General features: G+C 51.9%; 1 protein-coding gene and 1 pseudogene across 1 annotated transcript; one reads left to right on the top strand and one right to left on the bottom strand.

The window, feature by feature from the left end:
• LOC115639678 overlaps nucleotides 1-14,538 on the bottom strand; it is a 42,224-nt pseudogene that overhangs the window by 7,141 nt on the left and 20,545 nt on the right.
• On the top strand, nucleotides 348-13,607 carry LOC115639681 (oocyte zinc finger protein XlCOF6-like). The gene is made up of 4 exons (XM_030542624.1): nucleotides 348-912; nucleotides 2,786-2,912; nucleotides 7,300-7,419; nucleotides 9,323-13,607. The coding sequence occupies exons 1-4, from the start codon at nucleotides 889-891 to the stop codon at nucleotides 11,677-11,679; spliced, it is 2,628 nt and encodes an 875-aa protein (XP_030398484.1). The 5' UTR covers nucleotides 348-888; the 3' UTR covers nucleotides 11,680-13,607.

Genomic DNA, 14,538 nt, shown 5'->3' on the forward strand with positions numbered 1-14,538 from the left:
GAGAGGCGTTTTGGTGGATGCTCGACCACCGGCCAGGACACGAGCACATTTAGATGCCCACACAGGTGCCATGGCACCCACGAGCACTGTGTTGGGGACCACTGCACTAATGCTAGACATCAGAGGACTCTACTCATTCAAGCGGTTCCATTGAAGGCTGGAGGTTCAGACTAGAGTGACCAGATGTCCCAATTTTATAGGAACAGTCCTGATATTCGGGGCTATTTTCTTCGATAGGCGCCCTATTACCCCCCACCGTGTCCCGATTGTTCACACCTGCTGTCTGGTCACCCTAGATCAGAGCCCTGTTCTCTGGTTACTTATCCGGGAACGTGAAGAGACTGGTTTGGCATGCAGAGAGGCGGGGCTTTGCTGGCCCTGCAAGCCTGGGCAGGTTTGCCACAGCAGCCCGGCAGCAAACAAAGGGTTTGCAGGCCGGCTCCGTGGGCTGATGGGAAGTGTAGTTCTCCCTCCCGGGTAAGGTTCAAACCAATCTGTGCTGTGATCCCAGGCAGCTCCAGTACCTTCCGGGCAAGGACTACAGCTCCCAGGGGCCTTCTGCAGCTCGGTGGGGGGGGGGAACCTTCACTCTGGGGGCTAACACAGCAGCACATGTGACCTGCGTGGGGAGCTGCCCTGTTCCTCAGCATCCTTAGCGTGTCAGGCTTTGCTTAAACCGACCTAAGAGCCCTGCCTGCGGATCTGCCCCGTTCCTCTTCTCTGCTCTCTCCCTGCCTGCCCTGGTGACTGCTCAGCTCAGCCCAGAGTCCCCCTGCGCTGCGGCCATTAAGAGAGAAAACCCAGCGGGGGAATAGGAGTCCTCGTTATCCGCTGAGTTCCAGCCAAGAAAGCCCGTCTACACCCGGTGCGTTCCAGCACCAGAGGGGGATGGCCGAGGCGATCTCCGCTCAGGTAGGTCATGCACCCTGAACATCGTGTCTGCAGATCAATTATAAATACACCGAAGAATCTGTCATGAAGCAGACTGGGATCTCAGTGAGACTGGTGTAAATCCAGAGCAGCTCCACTGAATTAAGTGCAGTGGCTCCAGATTTACACCAAGAGCAGAATGTGTCTCTGTGTCTTGATACTCAGCCTGAGCCGACCAGTTAGGCTGCAGCTAGGGTGACCAGACAGCAAGTGGAAAAATTGGGCCAGGGATGGGGGGTGTAGAAGGGAAAGCCCTGAATATAGGGACTGTCCCTATAAAATTGGGACATCTGGTCACCCAAGCTGCAGCCTGCAGGTTTCTAAATACACGGGTGGAGGCTTGGAGTTTGTTCTACTGGAGCAGCGTCTAACGAAAGGGTAAAAAGTCTCTCTGTGCTGGGGCTCCACTATAACGTCATAGATTCCAATGCCATGTGGGACGTTCATTGAAATCATCTCATCTGACCTCCTGTGCAACACAGGCCAGAGAACGGCCCCCAAATAATTGCTGGAGCAGAGCTTTGAGACCAGTGCTGCCTAGGAGCAGGGAATATACACTTTTGAGCTGCCCCTATCTGCCCTACACAGTAAAGCGGTGCCGAGCTGTCACATCTGAGGGGTCTGTCCTGCAGCTCTGCCTCTCTCTATAGAGCCTGGGAGGTTTTGTAGCTGTCGGTAGGTGCATGTGGCATTTGAAAATGTGGCCTGGGATGGTTGAGAAATGCACTCGGGCTGAAGAGATGGGGCACTCGTTTTAGAGATGGAGCATGGAAGGGGATCATCTAGATTAGTCTTAGCCCAGGTCTACACTTGTGCGGGGGTCGACCTAAGATACACAACTTCAGCTACATGAATAACAAATAGCGTAACTGAAGTCGGCGCATCTTAGGACGATTTACCAGGCCGTGAGAACGGCGGTGAGTCGACCGCTGTCGTTTCCCCATGGACTCCACCTCTGCCTCTTGCGAGCTGGAGTTCCAAAGTCAAAGATGACCGTGATCGGGGATTGATTTTATCGCATCTACACTAGAAGCAATAAATCAGCCCCCGATAGATGGATCACCGCCGTTCCGGCAGGTAGTAAAGACCTGCCCTTAGAGTGGAGCGCAGGTTAGAGGCTGAACCAGGAGTAGGGGTTTCTATTCAGCAGCACAGAGCCCAGCTGTTCTTGTGAGATTTCATCCCCAAAGCAGCTGCTCTCACAAGGCTTATGCCACATGAGGCCAAAATCACATGAGAATGGGTTTCCTCTTCATCTTAGCCAGAAAAGGAAAATAAGACCCTGCCAGGTTTAGAATCCAGCCTAGAATCAAAATCATAGGGTGGGCTTTGCAGCTGGGAATCCGTATCCAGCCCCTCCACTTTCAAAGGGGTTTGGCTCGTAGGTTCTGCAGCATTAATAGCTATTGTACTTGGGAAGAGAATTAGAAAAATAACCTATGGTTATGGGCACCTAAATGTGTTACTGCTCTGCAAAGGCTGGGCCTGTCCTTTGGAGGAGCTCAAAGTAACGATCCCTGCAGACAAACTATTCCTCAGCAAGGCAATGCCATGCATTGGAGATAACCAGCGCTGTCTTTGCACCCACAAGACAAGGCATATGCCTGTAGCTAGTTGAAGGACAAACTGCAGTTTTCAGGAAGGTAAGTGCCAAACAAGGGTTCCAGAACCGAGCAGTCTCACAATTCCATTACAAACCCTCAGGTTCCCGGAATTTGTTCACCTGCTTCCCACTTAACACGCTGTTAACCACGCACCCACACGCACACACAGAGAGCAGCTTGTAACCTCACATCAATACCATTAGCCCTTCCTGTTCCAGGAGGGACTGAGCGGGTTGCTGTTTGCGTTTCAGAGGCTGGTAACGTTTGAGGATGTCAGTGTCTATTTCTCTCCGGAGGAGTGGGAGATTTTGGAAGAATGGCAGAGAGAGCTTTACCGGGACGTCATGAGAGAGAACTATGAGCTTCTGATCTCAATGGGTAAAAATCAACAATCATTTTGCCTTTGCTTTACAGATAGCCTGATTCTGGGCATGTCTGGGATGACTTCAGTTTATCAGGTTGTACCACATTTTTAAGGGTTTGATTTCAATGGGAGTTAAGCTCGTGGGTGATTGTGAAATCCCACTAGGTACCTACCTGCATCTTTAGGCATCTGGATACCTTTAAACATCTGGCCTTTCTCCATCATGGTGAAGGCGTGAGCCTGATTCTGAGCTCAGTTACGCTAATGTAATTCTGGAGTAACTCCAGTGAGGTCCACGGAGATTCACCACTGTAAACGTGGTTTAAGTGAGAGCAGAATCGTGCTCCGTGAATGGAAACAAGGCAGTAACATGCCTCAGCTCTGACCCACTCATCTGGAAATGGGGGTAAACAGTGAAATGGCAAAGTTTGCAGATAATACAAAATGAGTCAAGACAGTGACGTTCAAAGCAGACTGCGAAGAGCTACAAAGGGGCCTCACAAAGCTGGGTGACGGGGCAACAACATGGCAGATGAAATTCAACCTTGACAGGTGCAAAGTAACACACTGGGAAAAGATAATCCCGACTACACATTTATAATTATGGTTCTCAATTAGCTGTTACCACTTAGAGAGATCTTAGAATCACCATAGATAGTTCAGCTTAATGTGCCGCAATGGTCTAAAAGGCTAGCAGATTGTTAGGGACTATTCGAGAAGGAACAGAAAATAAGGCAGAACATTTCACATACCATTATGTAAGTCCCTGGTGCGCCCACACCCGCTATACCAGTGGTCCCCAATGCGGTGCGCCCACGTACTGGCGGGTGGACAAGCATCCGCCGAAATGCCACCGAGAAGCAGCGTCATCCAGAGGCGTCGCCGCCGAAATGCCACTCCTTCTCGGCGGATGCTTGTCTGCCAGCCACTGTCCTCGGTGTCTCGTCGTCCGGCCAGATGAAAAAGGTTGGGGACCACTGTGCTATACTGTGGTCGCCCCATCTCAGAAGGGATACAGGGGAACTGGAAAAAGTTCAGAGAAGGGCAGCAAAGATGATCAGAGGAATGGAACAGCTTTCCTATGAGGAGAGACTAAGAAGATTAGGGCTGTCATTTTAGAAAAGAGACGACTCGTGGGGATATGGTAGAGGTCTATAAAATCATGACTGGTGTGGAAAAGTGTTATTTACCCTTTCCACACTACAAAAACCAGGGACCACCCAATAAAATTAATAGGCAGCACATTTAATACAACCAAGAAGTACTTTTTCACATGATGCAAAATTAACCTGTGGAACTCATTGCCAGCGGATGTTGTGAAGCCAAAAGTATAACTAGGTTAAAAAAAGAACTAGATAAGTTCATGGAGGACAGGTCATAGAATCACAGAATATCACGGTTGGAAGGGACCTCAGTAGGTCATCTAGTCCCACCCCCTTCTCAAAGCAGGACCGAGCCCCAACTAAATCATCCCAGCCAGGGCTTTGTCAAGGTCCATCAATGGCTATTAGCCAGGTTGGGCCTGGATGCAAAACCATGCTCTGAAGTGTCGCTAGCCTGTTTGCCAGAAGATGGGTGGATCACTCCAGCTGTCCTGTTCTTTACAGTTCTTTGAAGTTCTGGGGAGCCATTGTCAGAAGACAGGACACTGGGCTAGAGGGACCATTGGTCTGACCCAGTATGGCCGTTCTTATGTTCTTAACTGCTGGCTTGTGGCCTATCCCTCCTCAATACATGTTTCTGAAAAAAGCCCTCCGAGTTGGTTTGTTTCACAACTTTGTTTCTGCAAATCATCATCGCTCTAGGTGACAGGTGCAATAGAAATGCCTAGTCATTCCATGCATTCATTCATTCCAGTGCTCGCTCTCTTGGGGCAGCCAAGAGACTCACCACCGTCCACCCGAACAAATATTCTCTTAAATATTCCTCTGCATTGCTGTAGAGCGGAGGTACCCTCCCTTTTGCTGCACCCCCTTCTCCACGGGAGTCACATAACAGCCCACCCCCAAACTCCCGCCAAACTGGGGCAAAGGTAACTCACCAAGCAGAGCCGGCAGCTCACCCGAGGTCGGGGCAGGACCTGACTGGCTAAGTCTCCGGAGAAGCCCACGGCAGCGCAGTGCAGGAGTAGACCAGGCACCGTATGCCTCCTCCCCCTGCTCAGAGCCTCTAGCTCCTGCCGGCTCCGGAGGGTATGAAATACATGGTGCTGGGGCCGGTCAGGCGTGTAGGCCAGGGCAGGACAGCAGCGGGGACAGTGCGCAAGGAGTCCTCAGCAGTCTGGGAGCAAGAGGCAGAGGAGAGCAATGGGCTGCTGCCTGGACTCCCCCTCCCAGCCCGAGTGCTGGGGGCTTCCTACCTGTTATTTTTCCACATATCAAATCCAGGGTTGTGAGCTTTCCGACGTTTCGGACCAGGCATGGTGCTTACTCCCTTGAAAGCAGTGGGCTGACTCATGGCAGTAAGCACTGCTCCCTGGAGTAAGTTGTTTGCAAGATAAAACCCTTGCACGCCTAGTGCTTAACTTCAGAGCTGGCGTAGGCAGGCACAGCTCCACTGATGCCAGGTGTAGCAGAGTGCGGCAGGGCCCCCTTGGCGCCTGCCTCTGCTGGTCCACAAAGTCACTCAGAGACCCTGAGGTTAGTAACCAGCGGTGCCGTTTATTTGCAGGCTTGTTCCCTGCCGTTTCACTGTGTACAGTTGGCCTTTCACCATCTGCGGGCAGGAGGGAATCCTTACCTCCCTGCTTCCGTTCCCTGACTTTTCCCTTCCTTCTCCGAGGCTTTTATACAGCCCCAGGTTAATCAGGCGGCAGTTCTCTCTGCTTCCCCAGGTAGGCCAGGTTATCTCCAGCCAGCTCTAATGTATTCCCCTAAATGGGAGCTGGCATGACAGAGGGTATAGGCCCAGCCAGCCCTGTGCCCAGCATCTGTCACACCAGCAGTGTTATGATCACTGACGTCAGGGGTGACTGTCCCTTAGTCCATACACGCTGCGACTGGGACAATTCTCAGTGGAATCCAGAAGTAGAACATTCTACGTAACAGTGGGGCAGAGGGGTGGGTGGTGATGTGAGATCCTACAGGGCAATGTACCATGAGGGGGACAATACGAGGGACTTAAAAGCCCCTGTTTATCCTCAGAGCAGGTACAGCCTGGACTGCAGCAATGCCAGATCCCCACCACCACCCTTACCCATCTGCACCAGTTTAGAGCAGGTCATTGTTAGGTGAGCCCCTTAGACACCCCACTTAGGACCTAACAAAGATGCAGTTTCTCACTCTAAAAGCCAGGTTCCCTGGCTGGGGCTAACCCTAGAGGGACTAGCACAATTTAAATTCACCCCTTTTTTCTCAGTCTGGGCCCTAAAGGTGAGAGGGGAGTCGCGTCTCCTTCGCCCGCTCACTCCTTGGCCTCTCTCATGAGATGTGTGAGGGTTGCTGACGAGCATTCACTGCGATGGTGCGTTTTACAATAGGGGTGCCATTAGGTACGGGAAAGAGACCCTGAAGCCCACTCACACAGTGGCATCTGTGCACCACTGTCCCAGGCCACATCCACACCAGTCTCCTGGCAGGCATGTTGCCCAGCGACGGCCAGTCCCCCTTTGTGGGGCCACTGTATTCCCACACTATGGACCACGTTGCCAGCTAGGCCTGACTGATGGCAAGTAGGCCCCGGGCTGCCGCAGTCCAGGTGAGACGCCCCCTCCGGGCTGAGTCCCATTGCCACGTGAGGCCTGGAAGGAGATGGCACCATCTCACCCACTTCTCTTCCTGCTGAGAGGGGTGGGGAGGCCCGGGAGCAGCAGACAGCGCCCACCCAGACTCCTGGTTTTCCTCCGATTTAGGGCACTGTCTCCCAAGCGGTTGTCATTGCACTGGCTGTCTGGGGTACCAGCCCTGAAGGATGCGGGGCAGCGTGACGGATACCCCTATGCTACGCAGAGGGCTGTATCTCTGTGTCCAATCCAAGTGAGGGGGGGGCAGCCCGCTAGGCCGGCTCTCCGTGGTGGGAGAGCTGTGCGGGCTGGAGAGGCTCTGTAGGCCCGGTCTCTGTGTCCCAGGAGGGTAGCCCCAGCTGGAGGGAGGCCCCTGCCAAGATGAGAGTCCCTGGGGGAGAAGGGAATCAGGCCAAGTAGGGAGCTGCTCCCTCAGTGGGATGGGGGGGACACAGCCAAAGCGGGGACCCTCCTGAGGGCAGTGGAGCAGGGAAACCTACCCTTGGGAGGGAGTAGGAAGAGTGGGGTTTGCAGAAGCAAGACCCTCCCTCGGAGAGGAGTTTTCCCCTTGCCAGGGGGCACATTCACTAGGATGAGGGGACCTTGTCAAGGGTCCACAGAAGACTCTGAATCCTGGGAGATGCTAAAGGAAACTAACTGGGTCTGCCTTGTGCTCTCAGCAGGTCATTCTGTTACGAAACATCACCTCCCGCCGCAGAGTGAGCAAGAGGAGGAGCTGCCACGTCCCAGGGAATGGCGCGACGCAGAGGAAAAGGGGACTCGGCAAAGCTGCCTCACAGGTGAGGGATCAGACCTACTCCAGAAACACTCAGGTGTAGGCCCAGCCGGCCCTGGCCAGCGGAAATGGGCTCACAGCTTCCTAGGGAGGAGCTGCATTTAAACATGAAGCTTTGAGGGCTGCTTCTCTGGTTCTGTCTTGGCGGATGCAGATGGGGCAGAAAAGGAATGAACCCAACATTCCATAAGCTCTTCAGGTTACAGGGTTTCTCTTCCAAGCTGTTTTTACCTCTTAGTTGTCACATCTTGCTGGGCTGGGCTCTCAAATGCCATTCAAAGACTTTGTTCACCTAGAGCTTGTTGAATTTTTTTGCTACAAATTTAGCACCTCGTTGGTTAATCTCGCTCTCAAATCCATCCTCCGTTTCTTCAGATGGTTCGTTATTCTCTGGGCAGTGGGGGCCTGTCATTTTCAGGCTGTTGGCTCTTTGCAAACTGTTTTGATGATTTCTATTCATTATTAGTGCTTCTTATAGTGCTGTGTGGTCAGGGCCGGCTCCAGGTTTTTGCCACCCCAAGTGGCCAAAAAATATAAAAAAAAAAAAAAAAAAGCCACGATCGCAATTGGCGGCAGCTCCACCACGCCGCTTTCTTCAGTGGCACTTCGGTGGCAGGTCCTTCCCTCCGAGAGGGACCCGCCACCAAAGAGCCGGACGTGTCGCCTCTTCCCCTTGGCCCCCCCAAGCACCTACTTGCTGAGCAGGTGCCTGGAGCCAGCACTGCGTGTGGTTGGGCAAATTAAGACACATGATATTGTGTGTACATCCTGACTGGGAGAATAGCAAATAAAAAATCATGAATAGCACATGATTAAGATCACACTTTCTGGTATGGATTTTCCAACTCAATCTTTTCTGTGAAAATTTTTGGAATTTAGAATAATTTTTACAATACAATAGAATCTCAGAGGTACCAACACCAGTTACGAACTGACCGGTCAACCACACGCCGCATTTGGAACTGGAAGTACACGATCAGGCAGCAGCAGAAACATAAATAAAACCCCACCAAAGGTAGTACAGTCATGTGTTAAACGTAAACTACTAAAAAAATAAAGAGAAAGTTTAAAAGAACAGATTTGATAAGATAAGAAAACTGTTTCTGTGCTGGTTTTATTTAAATTAAGATGGTTAAAAGCAGCGTTTTTGTTCTGCACAGTAAAGTTTCAAGGCTGCATTAAGTCAATGTTCAGTTGTAAACTTTTGAAAGAACCACCCTAACGTTCTGTTCAGAGTTAGGAACATTTCAGTTATGAACAACCTGCATTCTCGAGGGGTGCGTAACGCTGACGTTCTGCTGTATGTGACCCTCATCTTAATCTTCATAAGTAAACAGTGGTATGACCCTTGGGCTCATTGCAAACTGATATGACCTGACAGCATTTTTTTAATCTATATTTCATACATGCCACCTAGGATTAAAATAATAAAGATGATCATGTGAGTAATTTTATCTGTAACCAGCAAATTCTCATAAATCATGGAAAGGATGGAAGCAGCATGTACAGTGGGAGAAAGGTCCCCTGAGTTGTGTTTCCAGCTTTCTGTCCCTAACCTATTGTGTGACCTCTTGATCTCACTGTGCCTCAGTGAGCTACTCTGTAAAATGGGTATGATACCAGTACGGCTTACCTGCCTATCTCACAGCATGGGTGTTGGGGACTAGATAATGCCCGTAAAATGCTTTGAGATCCTAACATGGAGGCAACATCTTGTATGCATGATGACTTCTTACAAAAGTTCCAAACCTTGTATCTGTAAACATGGAGGTGGTACAAGGGGCCTATAACCAGTGCTGCTGTGAGACACACCTTCATGGGATTACACTGGAAATCAGAAAGCGTTGATATTACAAGTTTTACCTTCCCTTGCAATAATGTTCTTAACTCTTGTCTCTGTGTTGTAGATGATGAGAACTTTACTATAAAATCAGAACCACCTGACCCCTTACCAGAGAGATCAGTAGAGAATCTCTCCTTGACTCCAGACTGGAGAAACGCCTACGAGATCCAGTGCAAACCGCAAAGGCAACAGATGTACCATGCAGGAGCCAGGCATGAGAAGGTAACTATAAAATTAGAGCCAAGTGAGTCCTCATCAGAAAAGTCTGAGGAAGATCTTTCCACATCTTCAGACATCTACGGGATCCAGTGCAAACCAGAAAGGCAGCAGATGAGCCCCACCGGAGCAGAGAATGAGAACCTTTCTGTGAAATTAGACTCACCTGAACAGTCCAAAGACACTGTTCTTGAGCCTTCAGATTGGGACAGCATCTTCAGGATCTCTTGCAAATCAGGAAGGCAGCCGGTGAGCCCCACTGAAGCAACCCATGAAACCTCCACTATAAAACTGGAGGTACTGGACCAATCATCAGAAACTCGCCAACAGAATGTGACCATGAATTCAGACTGGGGGAGTGTCTGCAGGATCCCATGCAAATCACAAAGGCAGCTGAGGAGCACTCTAGAGGCTGAACAATCCAGCTTTGGCAACATGAAGAATTTTGCACTTTTCCAAGAACACCTGAAGAGAGAAATGCCTTACGTGTGCCTAGAATACGAAGACAACTTTGCGGATCAGGTTGGCCTGGAACCACACCAGGGAAAGCTCCCACTGGAGGCTCCATTTAAGTGGACTGGTTGTGGCAGCGGCTTTGGGCCGATGTCCCTTCTCATGACTCATGAGAAAACCCACATGGGAGTGAGGCCGTACATCTGCACGGAATGCAAGAAGGGCTTCAATCACAAACAAGACCTGATACGGCACTACCGTATCCACACGGGAGAGAGACCCTATCAGTGCACCGAATGCGGGAGAAGCTTCGTCCAGAAAACGCACCTTATAACGCACTTCCGAATCCACACGGGCGAGAGGCCGTTTCCATGCACCGAGTGCGGGAAAGACTTCAGGAAGAAAACCCACCTGATGCGGCACCAGAGGACTCACTTGGGAACTCGGCCGTTTCCCTGCTCTGTGTGCCAGAAGAACTTCAGCCACAAGCAAGATCTTGCCAGGCACCAGCAGATCCACACAGGGGAACGGCCATTCACGTGCACCGAGTGTGGGAAAAACTTCGGTTGGAAGAAGAATCTTATCACCCACCAGCGTATCCACACGGGGGAGCGGCCCTTTAGCTGCGCCAAGTGTGGGAAGAGCTTCAGCTGGAAGAAATACCTCATTACGCACCAGAAGACCCATGAGGAGAAGAGACTGTACAACTGCCCTCACTGCGACAGGAGCTTCTGCCAGAAGTCCATGCTCAACTTGCACCAGAAGACTCACCTCGAGAGGCGATCCTACACCTGCACCGTATGCCAGAGGAGCTTCGGCCACAAGCAGGACCTCATAAGGCACCACCGGATCCACACCGGAGAGAGACCCTTTGCCTGCAGCGAATGCGGGAAGAGCTTCAGCCAGAAGACTCACCTTGTTACCCACTTCAGGATCCACACAGGCGAGAGGCCATTCCTGTGCAGCGAATGCGGGAAAGGGTTCAGCAAGAAAACCCACCTGATGAGGCACCAGCAAATCCACACCGGGGAGCGGCCCTTCAGCTGCACCCAGTGCGAGAAAGGCTTCAGCTGCAAGAAGAACCTCCTCACCCACCAGCTGATCCACTCGGGGGACGTGACCCTCTACGCCTGCACCGAATGCGAGAAGAGCTTCATCTGGAAGAAGAACCTCATCACCCACCAGAAGATCCACGCGGGGAAGAAGCCGTTTATCTGCACCGAGTGCGGGAAGACCTTCAGCCAGAAAACCCACCTGAACACCCACCAACGCATCCACACCGGAGAGCGGCCTTTCCCCTGTGCCCAGTGCGGCAAGGCCTTTAGCCAGAAGTCCATCCTCATCACCCACCAGAAGACCCACCTGGGCAGCAGGCCCTACGCCTGCACGGAATGCGACAAGAGATTCAGCCACAAGCAGGACCTGAAGCGACACCTGAGGATCCACACAGGAGAGAGGCCTTACGTGTGCACCGCGTGCGGCAAGAGCTTCAACCAGAGGACGCACCTCATCACGCACTACAGGATCCACACCGGGGAGAGGCCCTTCCCCTGCGACCTCTGCGGGAAGCGCTTCAGCAAGAAAACACACCTCATCAGGCACCAGAGAGTGCACGCCGCGGTAAAGCCGCACACGCGCAGGCTCAACATAGGGGCCATCTCCATGGGGAGCCAGATTTCGGTCTCGGTTGGAAGTCCTATTTCACTCGGGGATCCCCTGAAGGAGGAGACCATATACATTTACCAGCTGTGAAAGAAGAGCAACGCTAGACGCCTGCCCCACAGAGCTGAGCGAGGAAGGTGCAAAGAAGCAGCTTTTTGTAAAATAACCACTCAGAATCCAGACAGTTCTGGATGTGAGAGAAGCTTCACTACTGCTCCACAGCAGGGCCACATGCCTGGACCCAGTAGGCAGGAGCAGGTCCAGTCTAACCATCCAGCTCCTGTTTCCGCCAACAAACACGCACAGAGCAGAATTCATGTCTATTTATCAGGCTGACATCTGCAGATAAACATTAGAGCACCCCAGGGACCAGCCGAAGGTTCGTCTCCTCTCTAAGGTTAATTAGTGGCCTCACACAAAGAACATACTTTGGCTCAAAATTGCAGCAAGTTGCCTTAGTTGCACATGCAGAAGTTGAGTGCATCTGTCTGTGCCCCCAAAAGTGCATCAGCCTATGCAAGATGAGCAACTGCATGCACAAAAGCATGTTTGGAGTGCACATAAACACCACATGCTCCCAATATTTGCAAGCACAGTTAATGAGTCCCCCGGGAAACACGTCCCTTTGTATCCTGGATGAAAGAACATCCATCACAACTGGATTTTTAAAAGTCACAAGACAGTCCACACAGACATTCACGGGAATCTGCGGAGAGGAATAGAAGCTTCACTACTAGGTCCTGCTCCAGTCTACTCTGCAGATCTGAACCAGGAGAGCAAAGACAGACCTGTAATGAATGTGTGAAAAGCTGCTGTTGATGTTTAAATGTAAATCTCAAATGGGATTATCGCAGGAATGAACAAACCACAAAGACTGCACTCAGTTGTACAGTAACCTATGAACATGTGAGAAATGGGGGGACACAGTATACAGCGTGTGGAATGGTTTCAAAAGAAGAGGAGTAAAGGAATAACCATGATACCCTGTTATCTCCTTTGTCTGCCGCTCCCCCTGCACCCCATATCCGCAGGGTGGCAGAGGACATTGAAGGCGAGTTGGCAGGAAGCCGTGGTGGTAAGGAGTTTTGAACAGAACCATCATTTCTCCTTCTTGAACTGCTCCTGGAAACATTGGAGTGTATTTCAATGGCCAGGGGCTTTCCATTCAGACAGGGGGAATGTCTGTGCAGATCTTTGCTCGTTCGGCTCACATATCTGCAGGGGAGAGCCGCTCGAGGGGATTCAGAACCGGGTGTACCATGAGAATCCAGGCACCGTCTGCTTCCCCACAGGGACCAAGGGCTGTTACTGCCTGGGTTAGATCTAGCTGCCAAACCGAGCGTGCTGAGTATCAGACACGCTCACACAGTCTAGCCATGATACACTAACAGGGCTTACATTCGTCCGGAGCCGAGCTCTGGGAAATATTTCCGAGCCCCAGCACTACCCTGTGGGGTGCAGCCCCTGCCCACTATGTGGAACTGAAGCCCTGAGCCTCTGTGCACCCCCATCCCGCACCTCTGGTGCGGCTGAATCCCAGAGCCCATCACCTCGCCAAAGGGCAGAAGCCCTGAGCTCACCCCACCAGTCCAGTGTCTGGAGCTCTGAGCCTCCCCTCCACCTTGCTGGGCCCTGGAGTTTTTATAGCATGATGGGGGAGGGTGTTAGGGGCTCTAGGAAATAATCTACGAGATTTAAGATCTGCCCACTAATACTACAGCCTCTGCAACAGGGGCTGGCAGAGACTTTGGTGCCTAACATACAACACAACGACTTGTTCATCCACAGAAGCAGAGAATCTCTGAAGTCGCATTCAGTGTCCTCCATAAAGTACAGGTCCGTTGTCGTGACAGTGATGATATGACTGATGTTACTGCACTTACCTCTCCCAGGCAATCTAGGGGCCCGAGTCTGAGCTGTCCAGCGCCTCAGGGCCTGTATCTCTCCCTCCATCGCTGTAGTGTCTGAATCCCTCCAAGTAAAACCAACCCCCCATTGCCACTGTTGGAGGGTTTTAAGAGCAGCTTGTACAAACCCCTGTCAGGGATGGTCTGGGTAATACTTAGCCCTGCCTTGAGTGCAGGGGGCTGGACAAGGCCACCTCTCGAGGTCCCTCGCAGCCCTATGATTCTATTGCTTTCTTCCGTCCCTGCTGGCAAGGAGCAGGTTTGGTAGGCACACGCACACCCACACCGCAGTAAATAAAGAATACGAGTTTAACCTTGTGCAATGGAATAGACATGGGGAAAGTTACTGGGAAGGTGAAGTGCCCCTGTTCTTTTTGCAGCTACAGACTAACACGGCTGCTGCTCTGTAGCACATCCGTGAGCTCAGCAAATACCTGCCTTGGTTTGTAAAGGCGGCACCGAGTGAAAAGGCAGGAAATCCCCTTCTGTTCCTACCTGTTGTAACAGTCACCGAAGACCTTCACTCAGTGGTTCATGTACCACGCGGAGCCTGCAGCATCAGGGCTGGAATTTGCTGCTCATTGTAAATGGTGCGAGTTTGATCTGGACCCCACTGAGGACAAATCAGTGTTAAATGCCCCACCCCCACTTCTGTTTCGACAGGGCCCAACTACCTGGCCACAGTCAGATTCTGGTAAAGTCCCATAGCAGCAGGCCCGCTGACGAGGGGGGAGGCAAAGGGGGCAATTGTCCAGGGGCCCGGGCAATTTAAAATGCAGTGGGGTTAAGGAATGGCCCTACGGCCCCTAGGGGGGTCGCCGCGCACTGCCCCCACCCTGAGCGCTGACTCTGCAACTCCCATTGGCCAGAAATTGTGACCAGTGGGAGCTGCAGGGGCAGGGCCTGTGGGCAGCAGCGTGTGGAGACCCCCTGGGCCCCCTGCCTAGGAGCCGCTGCAAGAGGGGTGTACCGGTCGCTTTCAGGAACTGCCAAAGGTAAGTGCTGACCCCCTCCTACACCCCAGCCTAGAGCCCATACCCTG

The sequence above is a fragment of the Gopherus evgoodei genome, unplaced genomic scaffold, assembly GCF_007399415.2.
Source record: "Gopherus evgoodei ecotype Sinaloan lineage unplaced genomic scaffold, rGopEvg1_v1.p scaffold_103_arrow_ctg1, whole genome shotgun sequence".
In the NCBI taxonomy this organism is placed as follows: Eukaryota; Metazoa; Chordata; order Testudines; family Testudinidae; genus Gopherus; species Gopherus evgoodei.